The sequence below is a fragment of the Leptodactylus fuscus genome, chromosome 1, assembly GCF_031893055.1.
Source record: "Leptodactylus fuscus isolate aLepFus1 chromosome 1, aLepFus1.hap2, whole genome shotgun sequence".
Taxonomy (NCBI): Eukaryota; Metazoa; Chordata; class Amphibia; order Anura; family Leptodactylidae; genus Leptodactylus; species Leptodactylus fuscus.
In genome coordinates, this window is record NC_134265.1 from 232,049,199 (window position 1) to 232,076,773 (window position 27,575).

General features: G+C 40.5%; 1 protein-coding gene across 5 annotated transcripts in view; it reads left to right on the forward strand.

The window, feature by feature from the left end:
- Positions 1-27,575, forward strand: part of EPHA5 (EPH receptor A5) — a 309,481-nt gene that overhangs the window by 245,817 nt on the left and 36,089 nt on the right. For all 5 annotated transcript variants that reach the window (XM_075284171.1, XM_075284196.1, XM_075284180.1 and 2 more), the window contains exons 6-8: positions 13,829-13,953; positions 17,394-17,553; positions 18,783-18,888. In XM_075284171.1, coding sequence (XP_075140272.1) covers positions 13,829-13,953; positions 17,394-17,553; positions 18,783-18,888 — 391 coding nt within the window. The remainder of the gene's footprint in view (positions 1-13,828; positions 13,954-17,393; positions 17,554-18,782; positions 18,889-27,575) is intronic.

The following is a 27,575-nucleotide window of genomic DNA, read 5'->3' on the forward strand; positions in this document are numbered from 1 at the left end:
TAGCTCCGGAATGGAGCTAGTCTGGGGCAGGGTAAGGCAGTCCCCTGGCCCCAATACCCCCCCCCCCTAGATAGAACAATTCTTGTTCAGGGGCTTTGGGGGGGTTGGGAAGCGGGAAGGGGGCGGGGTTTCGGGCGGACCCCTTTTTTCGGCGGTCAGCTCAAAAGGGAGGGCAGGACACTCAGTCCTTGCCTTCCTAGTTTCCCACTAGTGGGGCTTATGTTTGGTGCAGTTTGCAGTTTGCAGTTGGTTTGCACTTCGCTGGTGGCAGCTGAGCTTTTGACAAATCCTAGTCTAAGCCGTTCTTCCAACGCCTGGTAAGAAACCATTATTGTGTTTCATGTATGTTACTCCTCTCATACACTAAATCTATTTAGGTGAACATAGCGGTCGCTATTCCGCTACCATGTCCTCTTCCACCATCCCTCCTGGGGACCAGGAGAGGAGGAAATCCTCGGCCAAAAGAAAGCATTTTTCCTGCCGGGATTGCGATATTCCCTTACCTGATGGTAAGTGTGATCTGGGGTAGGGGCTCTCTGCAGTAGGAGGTTGCTAATTAACCTCTATATTCCAGGATACGATTGGTCACGTTGTCGGTCCTGCAGAGGGCCTCCTGCTGATGAGCCCTCCCCCAGGGACATGGTAATATGGATGAAGGAGTATATGGTGAGTACAGTGCAGAGAACAAGAGGAAAGATGGTTTCCCCACTTCTGGTAAGCTCCTCCTCCCTTTTTTTGTAGGAGGAGTCGCTAAAGGACATCCGTGTGTCTATCACCCAGCTCTCCAAGAAGCAGCGGACAGAAGGGCGCTCTGCTTCTCCCCCCTCCCTGGAAAGACTGCAGATGGAGGATGACTCCTGCCCATCCGTGGTGCAGTCGAGCGTGGCCAGCAAACCCATATTTTCATGGGACAAAACAACCAGTTTGCTGAAGGCCATCCGGTCAAGGGGCCTGGATGACTTGGGGGAAGCCTCCGCTTCTACCGCTGAAGGGCAGAGGGCCTTTCAGGTAGATGCGGCATTAATGGCCATTATGGAGCAGGAGTGGAAATTTCCTGAGAAGACTCATGTGGCCTCCAGGGTATTTAAGAATCTGTATCCGGTGGATCCTGTCCAGCTGTCCTCCTGGGGGCCACCCCCAAAAGTAGACCTGGCGGTAGCCAGGATGTCCAAGCGTACCATTGTGCCTCTTGAAGACGGTTCTAACTTACAGGACCTCTTGGATAGAAGAATAGACTCCACACTTAAAAAAGCGTATTCTTCTGCTTCAGCTCAGACCTCTGTGGCCATTGCCTCCACCGAAGTGGCGGATTTTCTACGTGCCCGGCTGACGCAACTGGAGCGGGACATAGATACCGGCGTCGATAGAGACGAGATCTTATCGTCTATGTCCTCTATTCAGCTAGCAGCAGATTACCTGGGAGAGTCATCCAGACAATAGTTACGTCTGTCAGCAAAAACCATGGCTCAGACCACAGCCACAAGAAGACCACTGTGGCTCCGTCCCTGGAGGGCGGACTTACCATCCAAATACGCCCTGTGCGGTCTACCCTTCCAGCCGGGCAAGGTGTTCGGGCGCAGCCTCGACGATCTAATGGAGGGTCTGGCCGAAGACAAGGGCAGAACCTTGCCGCAGGCCTCCAGAAGCAGAAGGCCTCCCCCAGGTAGGGGGCGAGGAGCTCAATCCAGGCAACCTCAGAGGAGGTCCAGAATACGACCTAGAGGTATGGGCAGGGGGCGCGCCAGGGATGATTCAAAAGGTAAACCTACCTTTTGAGGGTGCGCAGCTCTCTGCGGCCAATCTTGCGGTAGGTGGGCGTCTGGCTCACTTTGCCGGTGTGTGGGATCAGATCATCAGAGATCCTTGGGCTTTGTGGGTGGTGGCCCAGGGCTACGCCTTGGAATTCAAGCAGCCTCCCCGCGATCATTTCACCAGCACTCGTATCCTGCCTGCTGCCCAGCAGTCTATCCTAGAGGCAGCTGTCTTGGAATACAGGACAAAGGGGGCCCTGGAGAGGGTCCCCCCTCGGGAGGAAGGCCTCGGTATCTACTCTCCAGTTTTCCTCGTCCCCAAACCATCTGGGGACTGGAAGATGATAGTAGATTTAAGGTATCTCAATCGGTTTCTAAGGGGAAAACCATTCCGTATGGAAACCGTAGATTCTGTAACATCCTTCCTGCAAGCAGGACTAAGTAATGGTGACCCAAGATCTCAGGGATGCCTACCTGCATGTCCCTATTTTTTGCCCACACAGGAAATATCTAAGAATAGCTATTCAAATAGCTGGCCGCAGAGAGCATTTTCAGTTTACCGCCCTCCCCTTTGGCATATCGTCAGCCCCGTACGTCTTCACCAAGACGGTCGCCCCCATCGCCGCCGCTCTAAGATTAGAGGGGCTCTTCATGGTTCCATATTTAGACGACTGGCTCATAAAAGCTCAGTCTACTTCTCTACTCCGCCAACATCTTCAGATCGCTGTATCCCTCCTTCAGAAACTAGGATGGGTGATCAACTGGGAGAAATCCGAGACGGTGCCATCCACCCGGAGGAAGTTTCTCGGATTTATTCTGGACTCCCAGAAGATGCAGATCTACCTTTCCGGCCCAAGGAAACTCAAGATAGAGGCAGCTGCCCGCTTTCTATTTGGAACTCGGCGAATAACCATCCGGACCGCCATGAGAGTTCTAGGCCTGATGTCCTCTTCAGTCAGGGCGGTTCCTTGGGCCTTATGGCATTTGCGTCCCCTTCAGAGGGAAGTGCTGAGCGCCTGGAACAGGTCGCCACGGGGACTGCAAAAGAAGATCTGCCTTTCTCCCGCTACCCGTCTTTCCCTCAGATGGTGGATACACCTGAAAGACGGAAGGTCTACGGTCCCTCCACAGTGGGTCCTGCTGACAACGGATGCATCCCATCAGGGATGGGGAGCCCACTTGGACGACAAAACTATACACGGCGTTTGGGCACATCCGGAACAGGGGTCATCCAACCTGAAGGAACTTCAGGCAGTGTACCTTGCCTTGTGTCACTTCGCCCCCCTCCTCAAGGGGAAGGCAGTCAAAGTCCGGTCGGACAATATGACGATGGTCATCTATATAAACAAACAAGGCGGTACCAGATCCCGGGTCCTTCAAAGAACCACGAATCTAATCTTCTCATGGGCAGAAAAGAACCTGTCCCATCTATCCGCTGTTCACATCAGAGGCTCCCTGAACATAGTAGCGGATCAGTTGAGTCGGGGTATTTCCGTATCCGGAGAATGGTCGCTTCATCCAGGAATATTCCAGCAGATCGTCCAAAGATGGGGTCTCCCAGAGGTCGATCTTATGGCAACCCGACTCAACGCCAAGGTACAGACCTTCTGTTCCCTGTATCAGGAGGACAACCCCTTGGCAGTGGATGCCCTGTCCATCCCATGGAGGTTCAGGCTGATTTACATCTTCCCTCCAGGTCCCATCATACCCAGGGTATTGATGAAGATAAGACAGGACCAAGTCTCGGGCATCGCCATAATCCCGTTCTGGCCAAAAAGGACTTGGTTTGCCCAGCTCATGAGGATGAGTCAAGGCATTTATTGGAGGCTTCCCCCCCTCCCAGACCTGGTAACTCAAGGAGAGCTGCTCTGCCAGGATCTGAGGAGGTTCAACTTGACAGCCTGGAAGTTAACCAGTCCCTATTAAGGAATAGAGGACTTTCAAAGGCCGTCCTAAAGACGATTTCCTGTGCCCGTTCAGAAGCTACAAATAGAAGTTACCAGAGGATTGGTAACATCTTTAAAACTTGGTGCCAGGAGCACGAAGTGGACTCCGTGGATCCTCCAGTAGGTGTGATCTTGGACTTTCTTCAGGACGGCCTTGACAGGGGCCTCTCGGTTGCCACCTTGAAGGTGCATATGGCCGCCCTGTCCGCCTGTCTGGGGAGGCGGTTATCTCAAGACCCCTAGTAAGTTCCTTCCTTAAAGGGGCGGGGAGGTTGAGACCAGCAGTATCTGCTCCAGTCCACAAGTGGGATCTCAGCACGGTCCTTTCGGCGCTATGTGGTAAACCCTTTGAACCTCTGGAGTCGGTAGAGCTGAAGTTCCTCTCCTACAAGGTAGCATTCCTCTTGGCAATAACATCAGCCAAGAGGGTAGGAGAATTACAGGCGTTCTCCTGTGAAGAACCGTACATCAGCTTCTACGAGGACAGCGTCCAGTTAAGATATCTACCGGGATTTACCCCCAAGGTTCCCTCTGTGACCAACAGATGCCAGCTGGTCACACTTCCAGTATTCTATCCAACACCCTCCACTCCGGAGGAGGTTAAACTTCATTCTCTTGATTTGTCAAGGTGTTTAAGGATTTATCTAGAGCGCACGCGCTCTTTTAGAAGATCAGAAAACCTCTTTGTAAACTTTTTCGGGAAGTTAAAGGGCCTGGCGGCCTCGAAACCCACCATTTCTAGGTGGGTGAAGGAGACTATTAAAATTGCTTTTGAGATACAGGACTTATCTCCTCCGGCCTTCTTAACAGCGCACTCCACGAGGGCAGTCTCTACCTCATGGGCAGAAAGGTGTGCCTTGCCGCTTGACCAGATCTGTGCGGCGGCGTCGTGGAGCTCAGATTCCACATTTGTAAAGCATTATAGACTGGCTACCCAGTCTGCGGAAGCTTCCACTTTCGGCCGTACAGTATTGAGTTCTGTAGAACGCCCACCCTAATAAAGGGACTATGCTTGCTATCTCCCCATATTGTGCCGCTGGTGGGACGCAAGGGAATGATGGGTTATGTAGATAACCTGTTTTCCCTAAGTCCCAACAGCGGCACAAGTCTCCCTCCCTATAATTTGGTAGAGGAAAACAGACTAAAATATGTAAAAGTTGCTTGTATGCACTTGTAAAGATTGTATGTATGTGGAAAATACCAATATCTTTGCTGCAAACATATTGTATTGTACAGAGCCTATTATAGGTTACTTAATATTAACACGCAGGGGGAGGGGTGTGGTGCCCTCATATAGGGTCCAGCCAGGTGTTAAGTCTGGCTAATTAAAAATTCCGCCTGTCCTACCAGCACACAGGGGCAGAAAATACCCCCATATTGTGCCGCTGTTGGGACTTAGGGAAAACAGGTTATCTACATAACCCATCATTCTTGCAAGTAAAATTGATCAACTGCATTTTTTTCTGTGGTTTTGTTCCCTTATCAAATCCATAGGGGAAACCCAAGCTTTCCTACAAGTAAAATTGACATGCTGCATTTTTACAGGTTTATTGTCTGTACCTGTGAAGAAATATAAGTCTACATTAGAGCGGTATACACAAAACAGTAAAGTACTATACATGCATTTTGATCAAAACTGGCAACAAACTGACCTCATTTTCAGTACTAAAACCATGTTTTGCATTGGAGTAATGCAAAACATGGTTTTATATACCATTTTTTAAGTTTAATATTGAAGTTCCTTGCAAGTTTCTCAAAGTAAACATTAAACCTCTTACAGACAAAGTATTTATCTATCTACTTTTGTTACATACAACACATTTTAGGCCTTACAAAACTGGTACAGGGATGAAAAATGACTATTTGTTATACTGTCCCATTACATTCTTATCTGCTTCAACAGGCTTCAGACAGAACCTACAAGAGGAAATAATGTTTATTTCTTTATCTGTCAGACATGGTAAGAATGACTTACACACATTTGGTATCAGATAACCCAGTATGTGTATACACATTGCAAGGCTCGCCCTTTGTACCCACCTAAACTGTCTGCTAGCAGAACTACATTCAGTTTGCTTTACAACCAGCAACATCTAAAACCGTTGTTAGAGAAATAAATCATATCAAGCAATTGGGGTCTGAACACAGAAATATGTGTTTTCACTGTTCGCTCATTATTTGCTTCCATAAGGTCCCCAGTGTGTATTCGGGAAAATTCTATTACCTATTAATTTTAAACACCGAGCCAATCTAAAAAGTAATGATTCATACTGCAGAGGTTGGAATTTTAGCTGTCGTTTTGAAACCACCATAGACTTATGAATTACATTTTTTGCAGCATTTGGCTTATAAAAAGGGGTTTGTTCACAAAGGAGCTTAAAGAAATCCCTGCTAACTTAACAGTGGTTCCTTTTTACAATTTTGGATGACATTCTAGCTTTATAATGTTAGAGGCAAAGCGAAATTGTATTGGAATGCTTTAAAGAAAATGTGCAACACAATTATTACACACGTATAGTAAAAAATGTGTAACCGTGCAAACATAGTAACAAGAACTGTTAGTAAGAGCAAGATGCTTTCTCGTTACAGTTGTCAATTGGATTTGGAGGTATAATATTATAAAATAAAAAATATAAAAATTTAGCACGTGTTCTGTTACCATGTGCTACATGGTAAAATCAGGCATGATCACACTTTGTGAGAGCATTGCCCCCTATACAAGCAACTTAAAGGGAGTCTATCAACAGGCTATCAAGCTACATTGTACCTTGAGGTGCTGAGCACCCTCATACCTCATACATTTACATAGTCCAGTACAAATTTTTGCTTGAAAAAAGTAGTTCTTCTAAATATGTAAGTGACAGTAACGTGCAATAGGGTGTTCTAGACCCTTCAAGGGCTCTGTATACAGCTCCACTGCACTTTAGCCTAATTTGCATATATATATATATATATATATATATATATATATATATATATAATAGTTTTTTAAAGGAAATGCTGCGTTTATTGGATGATCTAAAGGTATAGTGGTGCTGAGAATAATGGACTATGGCTGGTTTAATATTGAGTTTCCTGGTGACAGATTCCCTTTAGGTTGTATGGAGGGCATAATGTACATTCTGACACAATGCGTTATCATGCCCGATTTTACTATGTAGGGTTTGGATAATAACACTGTGCCACAGCAAGAACATATAGTACAGTCTAGAGCTGTCCATGTGATTCTCTGTTGATGCAGCATGGGACTGTTAGCAGAGCAAAAAGAATGAGAAATATAAAAGATGGTGTCTGATCAGGAGCTGAGGAGAAGCTGGATTACAGGGATATGAGAGCAGTATAGTTACATAGTTACATAGTAAATGAGGTAGGATAAAGACATGAGTCCATCAAGTCCAACCTATAACCCTACAGTGTTGATCCAGGGGAAGGCAAAAAACCCCATGAGGCTCATGCCAATTGCCCTATTTCAGGGGAAAAAATTCCTTCCCGACTCCAAATCTGGCAGTCAGTATAAAAACCCTGGCTCAACGTGTCCTTAAAATCTAGAGTCCATAACCTGTTATATTTTTCTCTTCAAGAAAGACATCCAGGCCCTCTTTGAACTTGTTTAATGAATCCGCCATCACCACTTCCTGGGGCAGAGAGTTCCAGAGCCTCGCTGTTCTTACTGTGAAGAATCCCCTTCTATGTTTCTGGTGAAACCCTCTCTCCTCCATACGTAGTGGATGTCCTCTTGTCACCGTCACTGGCCTAGGAGTAAAAATATCCTTAGAAAGTTCTTTGTATTGTCCCTTCATGTATTTGTACATTGGTATTAGATCTCCCCGTAGACGTCTTTTCTCTAAACTGAATAACCCCAAGTTTGTTAATCTATGTATGGCAGAAGCCTGGAGACTGACAGATAATCAGTGGGAGGTGCGAGGATCATAAAAAGTATTTTTACTGGAGTGTTTCACTAGGCTGCGGCCCAGCGTTGCAGAAACGCAGCTTTTTTTGTTGTTGCAGAATACTCTGAAACAGTAGGTATTATTGGATAGTTGGATCGCATACATGCACATCAGATTCGCAATAATTGTTTGCCATGACTGAAGTTTCTGTACCATGGCGACTCGGTAGTTAGCACTGTTGCCTTGCAGGGCTAGAGTCTTGGGCTTAACTCTACTCAAGCACAATACCTACAAGAAGTTCCCGTGTTTGTGTTTGTTTCCTTCCTTGAGCAGGGAATTTAGCTTGTGGACCCTATTTGGGATAGGGATGACGTTACTCCCTACCTTCCAAAAGTCATAACTTTTTTTTATTTTTCCATTTACAGAGCTTATTATTGTGGGACAGATTGTACTTCCTGGTAGTACTCAGTACAGAATGGGGAATTAAAAAAAAAAAAAATGCACTTGTGCCATTTTCTTGTGGGTTTTGTTTTGATAGTGTACACTGTGCAGTCAAAATGTCATATTCCTGATATTCTGCAGGTTGTTCCAAATACGACAATACAAAATTAGCATGGTTTAACATTTTAAAAGTAATAAAAAAAAAAATTCTTGAAGTTGCAATATTCTATAAAGTCTGATAATTTGACCACTTTTTCTTAAAAAAATTTTGGGAGGTGAAGTGGTAAAAAAAAAAATGGTTTGTCCATTTTGATTATAGGCATTTTCAGATGTACGGATACCCAGTACCCCTAGTTCCTTTTCCTAATGTATTTTCTTAAGCAATATTTTCTATTCTATCCAGATGGTCATCAGTAAAAATATTACTTATCAGTACCCAGTTAAACATTCGGATAGTACACTTTGGCTAACTTTAGTGTATTTTGATTGTATTCCATTTACTACAATCTTTTGTCTTCTGTTCTTTACCCAGTTTTTAATTCACATACATACAATTTCATTTATTTGCGTGACTACTGTAAGTAACTCTTTTTATTTGCAGATTATGTGCTTAGGTTTCTATGTAAATCAGGTATTGATCTACAGGGTGCTATCTTCTTCTAGGAGCAAACGCCTCTTTTTCACCAATGAGTTCTTATTTGTATTTCTTACCTAGAAAATCCATTCTAAGCATGCAAAATTACAATAGTTACCCAACCAACACACGTATGCTTATTCTGAGGTTTGTATTACATTTGCAACAGAGGTCATCCTGTGTTTATATTGAACTGAGAAAGAAAGCATACTAACTCTGATCATGTCAAATAGATTGTGACACAAAACATATCTCTTTGCTAAATAGTTTCTATCAATTATTTGGGTAAAAAAATAAATCTTTCTTTGTGAAATACTGTAAGTGTCCAAGAAAACCTAGCCCACCCATTCTCTTCTGAAATCTATTTAGTATGTTTCTTCAACAGGAACCACTGCATCCATCCCTGGACTGCTATTAAATTCAAGAAAAATGCGTACACCAATCACCCAGTCCTGTTTGGACTGTGTGGGAAATGTCCTTTGGTGCCAAGCCTGCCAGTCTACATGATACAGCAATCAGTCTTCTTGATGAATGCCCTAATACCGCAGCCAATTTTTAACATAGTAGCTGAAACATGGCCCAAAGAATAAATGTTTCGAGCTTAGTAGAAAAAAATAGCTCACAAAATAGATTTCAATGTGTATACAAGAGTGATCTTATCATTTCTAGAAATTACAGTTTAAGAACTGATTTTATATCCTGCGATTAAAAATGTAATAAAGTTTAAACTGTATAAGAGCTTAGGACAAGTCTAATGTGGGATTATTATCTTGGATAGGTCATTAATTGTAGATTTGCAGGGGTCTGACAACTGGACCCTGTCGGTCAGATGATTGAAGAGACTGCAGTGGTGCGGCCTCTTCAGAGCATGCACAATGCTGTACATAGTATAGCGGCTGTACTTGGCATCACAGCTCAGCCCCATTCACTTGAATAACACAGAGCTGTGAACAGGCCATTTGACCGATTAACAAGCAGCTGATTTGCGAGGGCCCTAGGTGTCTTACTCCTAATATTGAGTTGATGAAAACCAGGAAACTCCTTTAAATTTAATAAATTAATTGTATTTCATGACTTTGCCAAAGACAAAAAACTGCACTTGGCTTTGTACAGAGGGTAACTTGTTCAGAATGGAATAATGCTTGAACAGAGTGGTTCACCAATATCTATATTTAAAAAAAAATAAATCCTAAAAATCTTGCAATTCCAACTTAGCCTAAAACATTCTGTGACTTCCTGTTGCTATTATAAAGATCATAGCCCATACACACAATAGTATGTTCACTTGTTTGAGAGAATTTTCTATAAGGAAAATGTTTGTTCTCGTACCGTGGGTGCCAGTGGGTAGAAAATATAAAAAAACAAAAAACTTGCAAGTCTTTAGTAGGTGATACCTTTTTTTAATGGCTAACTCATATTGATGACAGATTATAATGTTTCGAAGCTCTCGGCTTCCTCTTCAGATATATCTAAAAAATATTTCTGAAGACTGCATATTTATGTACACTTGGAATACTCAGTGACCTCTGCAGAGGTCAATGCACAGAGGAGGGAGTACATAAGATGTGAAATCACCTATTGTTACTGTAAAAGGAAAATGTTTGTTTTGGTACCGTATTAGCCAGTGTGTAACATCTCTGCCTGTTCAGGCCTCTGCGCCACCCTCTGCTCACGTGCTGCGGCGCAGGAGGCGTGTGCAGTTTGAGAATCTGCTTAAAGTTTTTGGTCGCACTGTGTGAACACGGCTCTAGTCCTTAATTGGATTTGCACCACACCCGTCTTCTGCCAAGGTTGCCTCTGTCCATTAAGTGGTTAATCTGGCCTTGCCCTGTGATTGACAGCTGCCTTTCTGTGAACTCCATGGGCGGGTTCTTCCTCCCTATTTAGCCTTAGTTCCCATTCACACCAGTGCTTGTTATTGTCGTGCGCATACCTGCTCTTACTGTCCCTGTTTTGCTTATACTATTATACTTGACCTTTGGCTTTTCTCATTGACTATTCTCTTGACTCCGATTTGGCACTGCATCACTCTCTTGTTACCGAACCCTGGCTAGCTGACCTCCCTTTGTTGTTGTTCGTCTTGTCTGTGTTTTGTGTGTCACATATTCAGGGAGGGATTGTCCTCGTGGTTGTCGCCTATTACCTAGGATAGGGCCTGGCAATAGGAAGGGAAAGCGGGGGGCTTCAGCTTAGGGCTCACTGTCTCTTGTGCCCCTCCCTCCAGGGTTTAACAGTTCTGGGAATTGCTGTCTTAGCAATTCCCTTACACAGTGGTTATGAAATATGAAAAAAGTCTTCAGTAGGTGATACCTTTTTTAATGGCTAACTCATAATGATGACAGAATATGACGTTTTGAAGCTTCCTTTGAGCTCCTTCTTCAGATCTATCTATTTATCTATTTATCTCCTATCTATCTATCTATCTATCTATCTATCTATCTCTCTCTCTATCTATCTATCTATCTATCTATCTATCTATCTATCTCCTATCTATCTATCTATCTATCTATCTATCTATCTATCTATCTGTCTGTCTATCTATCATCTATCAATCATCTATCTATCTATTTATCTCCTATCTATCTATCTATCTCCTATCTATCTATCTATTTATCTATCTATCTATCTATCTATCTATCTATCTATCTATCTATCTATCTGTCTATCTATCTATCATCTATCAATCAATCATCTATCTATCTATCTATCTATTTATCTCCTATCTATCTATCCATCCATCCATCCATCTACAGATCTGTGATTCCTTACCATTCCTTGGAGTCTGCTGTGAGTTGTGTAAACTATATGTTTCTAAGTGTGACCACCCAGTGGTTCTGATGGTGGTTGCTGCCTGACCAAGGTTTTGCTAACATATTGCATTAATATATTGATTTGCATTGTTAGAAAGTGGGAGTCATTAAATAAATTTTAGGACGGTGGATGCATTGGTATTTATCTATGTATCTATCAGTCTGTCTATTTTATTTATCTATTTTTGTTCCTTCCAACCCAAAGCATATTAAAGTGAAGCAAGGCGTAGCCTATGACTGCAGTAAAAGCGTCGAATGATTTCAGTGTCATGTCCATAACACAGGAGGGGACAGTATAAGGTGTTTTGTATTCGGAAATGTGTAAGAACACAGTTTAGTGTGAACGCGGCATGGCCCTCTGATATTGTGGGAAATGTGCCCTTGCAGAATTAGTGACCTTTAGAACCAGGTTCCTGTGCAATTGCACTTTTCCTTTTCAAGCACACAATGCAGTATCCAGTTGCAGCCTTTTAAGATGGAATGATTGTAGGCTTTGTGCAGATGCTGAGATTATATTACGTTTTATTTGAGAAAGAAAACTCCAAAATACTTCTACCTTTCTACTCCAGTGCAGTGTATTGTCACGCAGATGTGCTCCGGATACAAAGACGCTATCATCTGAATACCTTGGGGATCGATTTGATATACTTAATTGGTCTTTATCGCACAGTTACACTTTAACACTTCTATTAAAGAAAGCTCAAAGGGGTAAAATTACCAGCTTTATCATCTACTCTACGTATAGTGTTTCTTCTCTTTTTAATCTGTTTTATTCAGTGTCTGAGCAGGTCTGCAGGAACATTGGGAAGAGGTGAATGGTTCTAGTGGATGCATATCCATATGGCCATTCCTTGCTTAGGTTTATTACCAATATTAATGGAATATTCATGAACAGTGTTTTCATGCACTTTTAAGTCAGTAGACAGATATTTGCTGTAATTGAAAGGAAGAAATTTTTATCGTATGCCATAGTATAAAGGACCCAACAGGCGCAAGGAATGAGAAATTTATGAAGAGGCTGGTGTAGATTTTAATTATAACTCAGTTATAATATAATATGTAACTGATTAATAATGAATCTGTTGGGCTTAAGTATCCCCACCCTGATCCCCACTCCACCTATATTTTCACAATGTGACAGGTGAGCCGCAGATCGGAGCTTATGGCGCATGTTTAAAGCCCCCCCCCCCCCATTGTATATAAATGTTCATGAAGGACTTCATATAAGCAAGAGTTGAAATTATTATGTGACATATATGCCATTAAGACTGTATAGTGATGTACCTTTATTTTAATGTGACAGGTGAGGCGCATACATTTTAAGTACCATGCTACGAAGTATAGGGAAAAAATGTGTAGTATCATGTTAGCCAGAGAAAATCATGCAATATTTGAGACTTTTATTTAAAAAAGGCAAAAGCAGTGTAGGCATGATACCTTTATTGGCTAAGTAATAAAGAAACATTTACAAGTACAGAAGCTTCTTCTCCAGTTATTTACAAATGAACGACTGCCAATATAACATTAGTAAGATGCAGCAAAGTGCAATAACAGTGATGCAAGGATCAGAAAGTAAAATAAAGCCAAGCAAAGGGTGCACAAGGGGACAGTGAGTATATAGCAGTGCTGTGGAGGCATTTGTAGATCATTTTTGGAACATGGATAACCCCTTTAATGATGATTGTTGCACATTGCATTGATACTTTTGTAATACTATATATATATATATATATATATATATATATATATATATATATATATATATACTTGATATATTCACTATGTGTGTTGAACCTTGAGAAAGGTTATTACTAGATCCAAAACATCACCTACTGATTAAGGATTCACATTTACTTTTTACAAATTGGAATGCTGTCTTTTTTGTTGCTTATCTGTGGTGGACTCTTGCTAGATCCATTGGCTTTGCCAGTGCTTTATACTTTCTTTGACTAAATTGATAGACTGAAAAATACATGATTGATTGATTGATTGATGGATGAATGTATAGATAGACAGATAAATAGATCTTAGATATATTAATAAATAGATGGTAGATAGATAGATAGATAGATAGACAGACATATATATACATGATTGATGGATAGATAGACAGATATATACATGATTGATTTATGGATAGATAGATAGATAGATAGATAGATCTTATATACTGTATATTAATAAATAGATAGATGGTCGGTAGATAGATAGATAGCACTGCCATTGTAAGAAATCTTGCTGCCACTATGATCACTCTCTATGAAGCTTTTAAGCTACTTGGTATTTTGCTATAGATATAAGCAGGAAATATAAAACACTTTCGACTACCAGTGATTTTTTCCCTTTGTCTCTGCAGCCCCGTCTCCAGTCACTCATGTGAAGAAAGGAAAAATTTCCAGAAATAGCATTTCCTTGTCTTGGCAGGAACCAGAGCGGCCCAACGGTATCATCCTGGAATATGAGATCAAATACTTTGAAAAGGTCTGACCTTCTGTAATGTACAATTATATCTTTGTGCTATTTGCTCTCACTAACTCTTCTTGGTTGGAGAGCCGTCAACTACATAGGGAAATTGATTACTAATTGATTGTGTCTGCAGTAAATTACCAGGGTGACTTCCAGTGTGTGTTTTTCATTAGTGTGGCACGTCGGCTTGGGAAAACACATTAAAAGTTCAGGTTGGAGATATTGGCAGACTTTGCTCATCTGAATAAAGGTCACTCCAATGAATTAATATAAAAGATATGATTCTGTTCATATGTAATATCATTTATATTGTTGGCATTATGCTGGATTGGGGAATGCTGAAAATCATTTTGCATGTAAATAATTTAGGTAAAACGATGGCTGTTAGTCATTGATAGTGTTGATAAAGCTGGAAACAAAACACAGGAAATGAAAGCTTGCTTGAAATATTCTGCTTGCTAACAGCACGTGCGTCTGTAATTTTTCTCTGCTAGTCCTGCACTGTGCCAGAGGCAAAAGCAATTATGTGATGTGATAAGAGAGTCTTACTAAAAATGAAGTGATATAAACTGTTACGTTGGAAGTGAGCAAAGTAAAAAACAAAATGGAAATTAGCGGCTTAATACCTTTAGAAAGGACCTGGGAATATATACAGGGCTTTGGTGCAAGTAAAACCATAGATTTAAAAAATAAAAAAAACGGAAGAAACTCCGTTATTAGAAGAAAATTCAATCTACACATTGACACGGGCTATAGTTGTCTGCAGCACAGACTAAAAGGTGCATGGCATTCTATGATGGGGTATCGTCCACTCCTTCCATAGATCTGTCCCCATTCTTCCCATAAATAAAACACATCAACTGGAATGGATTTTTTTGTCCACAGCAGCCATACTTTATTAACATAAATAACTATAGAAAAATAGTTAACTATAATGTACACCATTACTAGCTCATTTTAAATGACCTAAAACCCTTCCTAAAGAATTACTAATGGAGGAGGTCCTTGGAGTCCCCAGATCTTGACTTAAAATGCCCCCCCCCCCCCTTTTTTTTTTTTTGTTTTACCTCCAGTCGTGTAATGCTGGCTTGGAGGCACCTCTGATATCCGAACACACCAAAAGCTCCTTTAAACTGAAAATAGCTGTGAGACCAGTCACTAAACCAACTCCAAGGACCCTCCGCCAAACCTGCAGCAATAGTGATACCCGACACTACTGAATTTAGCCAGAATGCATTCAATCCACCAGAAATACCCATTAAATCATCACCTTTTGGCAACCCTAGGTCTCAGCTGTGTACATTAGCCCTAATACAAGAAGTTTACATAGGTCACAATTCAGAGCACTTATGCTGAAAGGTGATCAGCAAGTGCTATAAGTGAACTATTTATTAATAGAGATGAGCGAGTAGTATTCGATCGAGTAGGTATTTGATCGAATACTACAGTATTCTAAATATTCGTACTCGATAAAAATACTACTGCTGCTATTCGCAGTAAATATTCGATTCAGAGTCTAAGATTTTAGACTCTGCCTCCTCACAGACGAGCCTCCGACAGGACCAGTGTTGATTGGCCGAATGCTGTACACTGGCCAATCAACACTGGTCAATTCATTCCTATGAGAAAGTCAGCTCCCTCGTAACATCAAGCTGCCAGCTCTTCTGACTAGCAAGGACAAGCCTGCGGCAAATTAACGCTGGTTGTGCAGCAGGCTTGTCCTTGCTAGTCGGGAGACCTGGCATCTTGCGGTTACGAGGGAGATGACTTTTTATCAGCGCAACTTCAAGCGCTGTGCAGTTAAAGCACACGGACCCCATAGACTATAATGTGGTCCGTTCGCTTTAACTGCACAGCGCTCCTCCTAAACACTCTCCTCCTGCTATTTGTGGACTTGGTGACTCTCCTTTAGTCGAATAGTGGTTTCCCCTGAAATGAGCATTTTTTCCCATAGACTATAATGGGATTCGATATTAGATCGAGCAGTCGAATATTGAGGCTCTATTCGAAACGAAAATCGAATCTCGAATATTTCACTGTTCGCTCATGTCTATTTATTAACTATTAATGCATTTTGTGTATTCTATCATGTCTTGATGGTAACAACAACAAAAAAGATATTTTATTGGATCCCTCATGTATAACATAGTCTACATTTTGTACAGATAAAGCTACTTTCACATTTAGGCCATTGATCTGATCCATCCATTCGTCCTTCTGGTTTCTTTATTTTTTTATAAAGTTTTTATTACGGTGAATAATGACAGATGCAGACAAAATGTGCTCTGCCTACAGCATTCATTCTATTAGCTTTTCAGTCCAATGTTCTGTTTCTATGACAGATCAGGTCTGTAGACTAAAATAACAGTGTGAGAGTAGTCCAATGCAATACTAATGTAAGGTTAGTAAATATTTTCAGTGGAGGAATGTATTTATCCTCAATTAGTTTTCATACAAATGTGGAAAAGAGCATTTTATTATTGTATTTAAGCTAGTGGATGTGAATGGTTAGCAGTGGGAAGTCTTTTGGCTCCATCAAAAGGTTGTCCAGGATTTAAAAAAAAAAAAAAAAAAAAAAAAGCCAAAGGGCAGAAAAGCTAATAAAATAATAATAATAATAATAATAATAATAATAATAATAATAATAATAATAAAAAAACTTTACTCACCTGTTAAAACCTATTAGGGGGTGTTCACACTTGCGCCGCTGTCCACCCTTCGTGATTCCGTTGAAAAACTAGGAAAAACAGCTTGGGGACGGCTTGGAAACAGTCACTTTAAAAACCCATTTATTTCAATGGGTTTTTAACGTAAACCGCCGGTGTCCGTATGCAGCCTCTCCACCGTGGAAACCATTTTTTTTGCACAGACACAAAGTCCCACATGTCCGACTTTGTGTCCGTGCAAAAAATCTGGTTTCATGGTGGAGAGGCTGCAGGCAGACACTGGTGGTTTGCTTTAATAACCCATTGAAATGAATGAGTTTTTAGACTAACCACCAGCAAGCTGTCCCCAAGCTGTTGTTCCTGGCTTTTCAGCGGAATCACGGTGGACAGACAGTGGTGCAAGTGTGAACGCCCCCTTATAGTTATTTCAGCACCGCTGCTCTGTTCACCCAGGTACCACCCCACAGTGATGATGTGCCATACATGCATGTAACCCTTAGCCTCAGTAGTGATGTTAGTATGTTAAGCACATGACCACTGAGGCCAATGATTGGCTGTGTCTTGAGGATGCAGGTAACACTCTTACCGCAGGTCTAGTGAGCAGAGACTAGTAGAGACCATTGGAGCAGTGACTCTGGTGCATCAGGGGATTAAACAGGGGGTTTATTTTGTACTGTATTAACTTTGTTGTAATTTATTTGTAGATGGGTAGCAGACCCTTTTTCTTTTTCTCTGTTTACTTCCAACATTGTGAGAAATATTACACTTCTGTTTTCTCCATGCATCAAGGACCAGGAAACAAGCTACACAATTATCAAATCCAAGGAAACCGAAATCACAGCTGAGGGACTGAAGCCTGCATCATCCTACATATTCCAGATCCGAGCACGCACGGCCGCAGGGTACGGCGCCTTCAGTCGCAGATTTGAGTTTGAAACCAGCCCAGTGTGTAAGTCATTTTAATTACTGTCAGCTCATGTCCATGTAATAGTTAGCGGAAAGAGTCAGCAGATCAATACCATAACAGGGAACTGTCATTCTTACACTGCTCCAGATTTCCTCTCTCAGGCCCCATGCATTAAGTGAAGAGACCTCATTCGTGTCACTCACTTGGATAAGTTAACATACTGGATTTTACTCTCTCATCTCATTTAATCTCTGGGCGAGAGTGTAAATTTCAGTCTGTTCTTTAAGTGAAATATGTATAGAAAACTGCTGTATAAAAGCCTTTGCTAGTGTTATGTATCTTTGTACATCTTCCTAGATTTTGCATATTTTCTTCGTAGTTATAGGACCCTATTATACCACTCCTGTATTCATGGTTGTATCCATTGGCAACCAATCAAGACAAAAGACTGTGACCTCTAAGATGGTTAGATAGAATCTTTAAATCTATTTTAATAATAATTTTTATTATTTAATATTTCCAAAAATGCTTGCATTTCAATTGTCTACGAAGTCAACTATGACTGTGATTATGGGAATACCCCTTTAAGATTTTATTCAGAATCCATTCACTTGCTGGATTTTTTGTCTTCTTATGCTTAATATAAAAACATTAGACTACCAGTTTTTAAATTTTTCACCCGCTGCAGATTTGTTATTTCTCTTCTCTTGCTTATACGATAGAGCATTTGTCACCAGACTCTTCCCTTATGTATATGGTTCACTCCAACCAAATCTGCAATCCTAATAGCAAAGTCAATTATTCCTGGCACATTAATTTTAGGTGCTAGTTCCTCAATTTAGTAAATGTGGGTACTTTTATGAGGTCACTGTTGCCCCCATAATATGTCATATTAAATACAGTTAAAAGGATACGAGGGTCAAGCTTTTATGATTCATTGCAAGGAAGACCAGATAAAAAGAGGCAAATTACTGAATGACAAAAAAGAAACCTCATGAGAGGTACATAATATAGATAACAATGGTAAAGATAAGACACTGCCTTATCAACCTGAAAGAAGAGAAATCTGGAGCACAAAGAGAAAAAGCTATAGCAGAAACACTTATTACACATATTAAAATTCATTTTCGGATGGAATATTCTAATCTATACAAATGAAAAGAACAAATGAATGAATATTTTTTGTTTAAACCATTTGTCAAAATTGTAGACTGCCTATGTGTTGCATATAACTGAAACCATAATGTCGGTTTTTCTGTCTATCTACTCAGCATTTGCAGCAACTGGAGATCAGAGTCAGATTCCTATTATAGCTGTATCGGTCACTGTGGGGATTATTCTCCTAGCTGGAATGGTTGGTTTTCTGCTCAGTGGAAGGTAGGTGGAATTATGTTGAGGCTTCAAAAATACAGTATATTTGCATTTTATGTACTTTTACCACTATTTTACTTCTTCAGGTTTGTTTTTCTACAAACTAGAGGAATGTCATAAACATGTGTAAAAAAGCAAGAACAGTTTTAATATAGATAAGAAAATCCACAATTAGTTAAATTTGGAAATTTCTGTTTTATACTGTTTTTATAACTAATATAAATGGTTTATGAGTTTCCCATACAACATCAAGGTAAGGGGTCAAGAGCTTGACTAGAACCTCCACAAAGATAATAATCAATAGAAAAGTAAACACTGGCTCTTATGTCTCTTTATAACCTATACAATCCAATATAACCTATCCAATATAACCTATCCAAATATCGTGTACATATAAATATATATATATATATATATATATATATATATATATATATATATATATATATATATATATATTATTGTGGTATATTTGGACAGTGACACAATTTTCATGATTTGGGTTCGGTATGCCACCACATTGGATTTGAAATGAAACAACCGAGATGTAATTAAAGCGTAGACTTTTTCTGCAAGGGATTGAACAAAAATATCCTGTGAAACATTTAGGAATTGAAACCATTTTTCTAGAAAGTCTCTTCATTTCTGGGGCTCAAAAGTGATTGGACAAATTAACATTTCCATGAATAAATTAATTTTCAATAATACGTTGCATAGAATCTTTTACAGGCAATGACTGCCTGAAGTCTGGAACACATGGAAATCACCAAACGCTGGGTTTGCTCCTTTATTATGCCTTCCTTTACCGCAATTCTCTTCTTGTTTTATCTTAAGCAAGTGAAAGGCATTCTCAATCAGATTGAGATCTGGTAATGGACTCGGTCATTGCAAAATATTCCACTTCGTTGCCTTAAAAAACTCCAGGGTTGCTTTTGCAGTATGTTTTGGGTCATAGTCCATCTGTACTGTGAAGCGACGTTCAGTCAACCTACCTTTGATGCATTTGGCTGAATCTAAGCTCTAAGCAGAAAGTATACCCATGTACACCTCACAGGTCATCTGTCTGCTTCTGTCACATCATCAATAAATATTAGTGACCCAGAACCATTGGAAGCCATGTATGCCTATGCCATCACACTGCCCCCTACCTTGTTTTATAGAGGATGTGGTGTGCTTTGAAGTATACGCCATTCCAAGCCTTCTCCATACTTTCTTCTTCCCATCATTGGTTTGAACTCAGTTTCATCTGTCCAACGAATGCTATTCCAGAACTGGGCTGTCTTCTATAGATGTTTTTTGGCAAAGTCTAATCTTGCCATTCTATTTTTGATAGTTTTCACCTTGTGGTCAACCCTCTGTAATTACTCTCATAAAGTCTTTGCTTTATGGTAGATCCACTTACTTCTTTACTTGGGTGCATATTGTGAAGGGATTTTTCTTCACCATGCAAAGGATTGCCATACTTGGAATCAGCTCCAGGATTTTTCCTGCCTAATTGGTGATGAGGGAATAGGCAATGTAGCCCAATAAATAGCTTTGGAGATAATTGTCCAATTACCTTTGGTCCCTTGAAAAAGAGGCAGCTACATATTACAGAGCTGTAATTCCTAAACCCTCAGAACATATTCATTTAGGACATATAAACCATTACTAAGTATATGTGGACGAGTGCCTGCAAACTGAATGCCTCCAAAATGCTGATCAGCAAGCCAGAATCAGACTCCTCATTCAAATAGAGGGCACTTTCTGAAAAGTGATAAAGTGAAGACATACAGTTTAGTAGTGTATTCCCATCTTCATTCTGCGAGCTTTTTCATTATGGGATATATTTTATATGAAGCCTGGGTCATTGGGCACAGAGTCGGGAATATGTGGCAAACAGAGGAAACTACTGTAAATTCTTTACATAGCCCTTTTTTTTAGATGCCTGCCATAGCTCCATGATAGTGACAGCAGCCTCATGTTTCTTGTCCTCATTGTAGTGACTTATTCATGACTGCTTACCTTGATTGCCATAGGCTATATTCAGATCACATTTTATACATCCATTTAACGGATGCAAAAATGGACACAAACGGGTGCAAATGGATGGCCATCTGTTTCCATAGACTCCATAGACTTGCTGTCGGTTGTCTTGGTTTACTTTGTTTTGTTGTCCTTCATTAAAAACGGACAGCAACAAATCAGTTTTTTCTGTCATTAAATGGTTGTAAAACAAGATCTGAATAGAGCTGTCTTCATGGAGTGTATACCACCTATACTGGAATATAATAAATCTATATAGGATTTGCCAAGCAACATTTCATTAAGAAATACTCTGACAGAAAGTTTTAAACATGTCCCTTGGATGCAGTTGTCCAATATGTTAAAACCAGCAACAAAACAATCTGGTGTTGTAACAACATGAACCCCACTTTGACATCTACCAGTAGATCACAATCTATTTGGTTTTGGCCTGCTATATATTTTTTTAGTCAGTGCCAGTCATATGATCATTTGACCTCTCTATACACATGTATGTTCAGATCCACCAAGTGTGCATATCTTTACATTGAGGAGAGGGAATATACCAGAGATAAGCCGTCAGCTTATCTTCATTGTTCATATTGAAATTGAACATGTTTGATCATTTCCTCCCCTTATCTGTACACTTCGGCTGAGCATTTTATATACATTAGATGTTCACGTGATAGCAGCAAAGTTATTTCTAGTGTGCATGGCCACTTTAATGGATCAGTTTTATAAAAGATAAGACAATCCTTTAATAGTCCCACAGTGGGGAAATTTCAGTATGTTACAGCAGCATAGTAATACAGATACAGGATAATACACAGTAATATATTACAGACGTAGATACACATAAGCTGAAAAGAGAAGATATACTAGGAGTCCATAGCAGCTAAGGAACAGATGAAGTAAGAAGGAAGACTTCAGGATCATTAGTTTTCTGTGCGGAGTGATCTTCACTTGGTCTGATGCAGGTTATACAGCTTGATCGCGGTTGGAAAGAAAGACTTGCGATAGCGCTCCTTCTCACACTTGGGGTGAAGCAGACGGTCACTTACAGTGCTGCCAAGTGCCATCAAGGTCTCATACATGGGGTGGGATTTGTTCTCCCACATGGAGCTCACCACAGACAGTGTCCTTTTGTCACCCACCACCTGTACTGGGTCCAGGGGGCTCCCCAGGACAGAGCTGGATTCTGGATTCCGAAAGGCCCTCAGCCTCCTGAGCAGGTAGAGTCTGCTGTGGCCCTTTCTGTGCAGTGCTTCCACGTGCTCAGCCCAGTCTATTTTATTATTGAGGAGAACACCCAGATACTTATAGGTCTTGACTATCTCAATGCATGTCCCTTGAATCTCCACCAGGGTCGGAGCACTTCTTCGTTTACTAAAGTCCACCACCGTCTCCTTGGTCTTCCCAGCATTAATCCCGAGGTGATTCTGTTTAAGTCTCTGTATTCCCTATCGTCACCATCAGTGATAAGGCCTACTATTGCAGAGTCTTCAGAGTACTTCTATAAGTAACAGCTGGATGAGTTGTGCCTGAAGTCAGCAGTGTACAGTGTGAAGAGAAATGGGGCAAGAACAATAGCTTGTGGTGCCCCCGTACTACAGATCACAGTGTCAGACACACAGTCCCGGGCTCTCACATACTGAGGGCGGGTTGTCAGGTAGTCTAGTATCCAGTTGGGCAGGTGCTGGTCCTCACCACCAAGGTTCAGCTTCTCCCACATATATACATTACATACAACATTGACTGGGAACACATTGTGTATTCCTTGGTATACAATACATGCTACATAACCCCCGTCATCTCTGAAATGTGATAGTATCACACATATTCATATGACATATACTTCCGCAATAGTTTTTGTGTAGTACACATAAAACATGTACTATAATGATTTTGTAATTTACTGCATGCCTGTCTCTTAGTGTAGACAGGAAATAATTCCACATCACATCTGGATTGTATTGTAAGGGTTGAAATGTTCAGTAAACTAAATTTCATCAGCACAACACAAATATTCATTATTATGCTATTTTATTTCCTAAATTATTTTTATTTTCCAATCAACTCCATAATAAGTTTAGGTATCCTATTAAATTGCAGCCACATAGTTTTTCTACCAAAATAATAGGATTATTTATTAACCCTGTGCCAGTCAGTTTTGCCTTTACAACGGTCAATGTGGGTGTATTGACAATCACTGTAGACGGTTAATTTGTCTTTCCAGAAGATCTCTAGTAATTATCTGGATAATTGGGGCCAGAACAAGACAACATAGAAATGTATTTGCATCATTTGCAACTATTAGGTATTGAGTTGCAGGAAATCACAGACATTAATGACTGAAATCTAACTGCATATTCACAGTACGAAAATGAATTTGTATATTAATCCGACATTTTATCGTTTAGTTTATATTAAGTTTAGGGATCCTAAAATTGATAGAATTAATGCCAATTAGAAATGAGAATCTGGATGTGCTATGTATAAATAATCTGAAAGGGGTTGTTTGGCTTTCTGTAACCCCATTCAGGCAAATCATGGGACAGTCACATATATTTCTGCTATATGTACAATTCACTATAGATATGAGATACCATCTGGTCAGCCAATGGGGAGAGGGGAGTAAGCATCTGCCATACAATTCTGGCACTGGCTTTTCTCCTTTTTTTTTTTTTTTTTTTTTTTTTTTTTTTAATGTAGATTGTGAGCCCCATATGGGGATCACAATGTACATTTTTTTTCCTATCAGGAAAAAATCATTTGTAGAATGGGAGAAAATCCACACAAGCACAAGGAGAACATACAAACTCCTTGCAGATGTTTTTCCTGGTGGGATTCGAGCGCTGCAGTGCTAACTACTGAGCCACCGTGTTGCCCCTGGCTTTTCTCCTTTCAGTACAAGAGGATTTGGTATTTTGAAATTCAGTATTGAGCTGAAAAGTCAGTAGAGCTGGAAGGTCCCATATACACCCCTCAACACTGAACTGGTAAATCAAAGAAGGACAAAACTTAAGGTTACGCAAAATAGGAAATAACTCCAATCTGTGGCATGTGGAAGGGTTATAGATGGCAGATTAAAAGCAAAGTTTTTAGTCACATGAAACTTCAAAAACCTGATCAAGCGGTGTGCAATATCTTCTATTTGCCATTTTGCTAGTTTTCGCCACTTGTCGTAAACTGAGAAGGAAATAATCCTTGAACTGGAAGTTCTTCGCTTATCAGATGTCAATACTGTTCAACGTTACATGTCCCATGGACTGAAATGACAGCAAGAGGTACACAGAGGTGAATCTATGCACAGTGCAAGAATAGCGCATAGTGATCTATTCTATGCTGCAAGTAAATTGGATATAGTACACAGCAAGACAGCAGTTGAGGTCTACTCTCTTCAAGAATGAGTCCTATTTGCAATGATAGCCAGAGATTGGTCTGGAGACCACGGAAACACCACGAAGATGCCTTCACAAGGGAATGTCACACTGGTACTACCCCTGTGATTATGGTGTGTGGTGGCATAGTGTATATTAGCCAAATTCCTATAGTTTTCATTTCAGATACACTAACAGTGCGTCATTGCATTAATTTGGTTGTAGCACCAGTAGTTTGGCAGTTTCTCTAAAGTGTCCTAACAGGGCAACACCAGGCTGCATGTCGCTCCTCCTACTGTGAGCAGCCTGCGTGGCCTAAATGTGTTATCATGTCCTGCAACGTATCCAGAATTGCATTCTTCTTCAACCTCAAGTGCATTACATTTCGGTCCAGAGTCACACATTCTGTTAAAGGAGGCTATGTCAGTGAACATTTTTAAGAACTTGCAGATTTGCATATAGATGTGTTGCTTCTTGAACAGATAGCCATGAATTAGAAAATGATGACTTTAATCTGTACTAAAAACCGGACTCTGCAAAAATGTCATTTTTAAACCATATTTTATTAAAAATAAATGTAAGTAAACTGTTCATAGATAATAGTAGTGACAGCTTTAAGAGGAGATTAAAAAATACACAGGATTTAATGGACAATCGTTTTCGTTTCTATGTTTAAATGTGCCAGGCAGAGATGGCTTTTGCCTCCATTCCATCAGTCAAGGCTGGATTTCAGGACTAAAGCCACTAACTATAGCTCAAACCACAGCACATCTGTTTTCCAGCAATCTAGCATTTACATGCCAGACGTTACAGGGCATAATTTGTTCACTAAGTGACAAATTTATAGCCTGTTTATCTGATCAGTAAATTTAGTACATCTGGAAGCTCTATGGTAGATAATGTTTCATGGACAGGTTTCCTGCCATGCATTATTAGTGAAGCTGAACTATTGCTGCGATGCCAACATAAACCTGCAATAGCCTTATAGTATTATGCAGTGCATCATGTTGAGACACATTTTTATGACACATTGGGGGTTTCCACGACTTAATTTTGTATGTTAATATGACATGCTGCTGTATATATTTATAGACCTCCAGAGAAATTCACAATGAAAAATAAGCTGCCTTTATCGCCTTTTTAATCTCACTTTAGATAATATACTATGAACCATTTAGCAATGACAAAGCCCCTTTTATAACTTTGGCAATTCCCAGCTTACATAGGAATTCTCTAGACTGCTGTTAAAATGCATTGCAGTATTTGGGATTGGCAGAGTATTGTTTAATTTACTCCCAATATAGATGTAGATATATACCACGTATCTATCATATATATATATATAAATTCTGTCAGATAATACTCAGTTTCTTCCGGAAAATGATTGCAAGCACAACCTCTTTGGTATTAATACAAAAACAGGTAAATATTTTCAGCTCACCCCATTCATTGTCTGTAATCCAATCTCGGTGTGCATGGATACTAGCGGACCCAACCGGCTACACGATTCCAAAGAGCAAAGAATTCCAGCACTATCCGAAGTCTTTAAAATGTCCAAATCATGGCATACGCCATATGCCATGAGGAAAGGACAAGACGTGTCCCGAAACGCGTAGCCGTTTATGTTCATACCCTAATGTGGTTTCCAGTATATTTTTAATGGATTGAGAATAAAGATTTGGACATTTTAAAGACTTCGGATAGTGCTGGAATTCTTTGCTCTTTGGTATTAATATCTTCATTTATTTTGCTTGCAATGAAAAAACACAAAACAGAATGAAAAAAAAAAGTCAAATCATTGATCATTTTACACAAAACTCCAAAAATGGGCCGGACAAAAGTATTGGCACCCTCAGCCTAATACTTGGTAGCACAACCTTTAGACAAAATAACTGCAAACAACCGCTTCTGGTAACCATCAATGAGTTTCTTACAATGCTCTGCTGGAATTTTAGACCATTCTTCTTTGGCAAACTGCTCCAGGTCCCTGAGATGTGAAGGGGGCCTTCTCCAAACTGCCATTTGAGATCTCTCCACAGGTGTTCTATGGGATTCAGGTCTGGACTCATTGCTGGCCACTTTAGAGGTCTCCAGTGTTTTCTCTCAAACCATTTTCTAGTGCTTTTTGAAGTGTGTTTTGGGTCATTGTCCTGCTGGAAGACCCATGACCTCTGAGGGAGACCCAGCTTTCTCACACTGTGCCCTACATTCTGCTGCAAAATTTGTTGGTAGTCTTCAGACTTCATAATGCCATGCACACGGTCAAGCAGTCCAGTGCCAGAGGCAGCAAAGCAACCCCAAAACATCAGGGAACCTCCGCCATGTTTGACTGTAGGGACCGTGTTCTTTTCTTTGAAGGCCTCTTTTTTTTTTTCCTGTAAAGTCTATGTTGATGCCTTTTCCCAAAAAGCTCTACTTTTGTCTCATCTGACCAGAGAACATTCTTCCAAAACGTTTTTGGCTTTCTCAGGTAAGTTTTGGCAAACTCCAGCCTGGCTTTTTTATGTCTCTGGGTAAGAAGTGGGGTTTTCCTGGGTATCCTACCATACAGTCCCTTTTCATTCAGACGCCGACAGATAGTACGGGTTGACACTGTTGTACCCTCGGACTGCAGGGCAGCTTGAACTTGTTTGGATGTTAGTCGAGGTTCTTTATCCACCATCCGCACAATCTTGCGTTGAAATCTCTTGTCAATTTTTCTTTTCCGTCCATATGTAGGGAAGTTAGTCACAGTGCCATGGGCTTTAAACTTCTTTATGACACTGCGCATGGTAGACAAAGGAACATTCAAGTCTTTGGAGATGGACTTGTAGCCTTGAGATTGCTCATGCTTCCTCACAATTTTGCTTCTCAAGTCCTCAGACAGTTCTTTGGTCTTCTTTCTTTTCTCCATGCTCAATGTGGTACACACAAGGACACAGGACAGAGGTTGAGTCAACTTTAATCCATTTCAACTGTCTGCAAGTGTGATTTAGTTATTGCCACCACCTGTTAGGTGCCTCAGGTAAGTAACAGGTGCTGTTAATTGCACAAATTAGAGAAGCATCACATGATTTTTCAAACAGTGCCAATACTTTTGTCCACCCTCTTTTTTATGTTTGCTGTGGAATTATATCCAATTTGGCTTTTTGACTATTCTTTTTGTGGTTTTCCATTGAAGACAAATTAAATGAAGATAATAATACCAAAGAATTTGTGATTGCAATCATTCTCTGGAAGAAAATGAGTAGTATCTGACAGAATTGCAGGGGTGCCAATACTTTTGGCCAACACTGTGTATATATATATATATATATATATATATATATA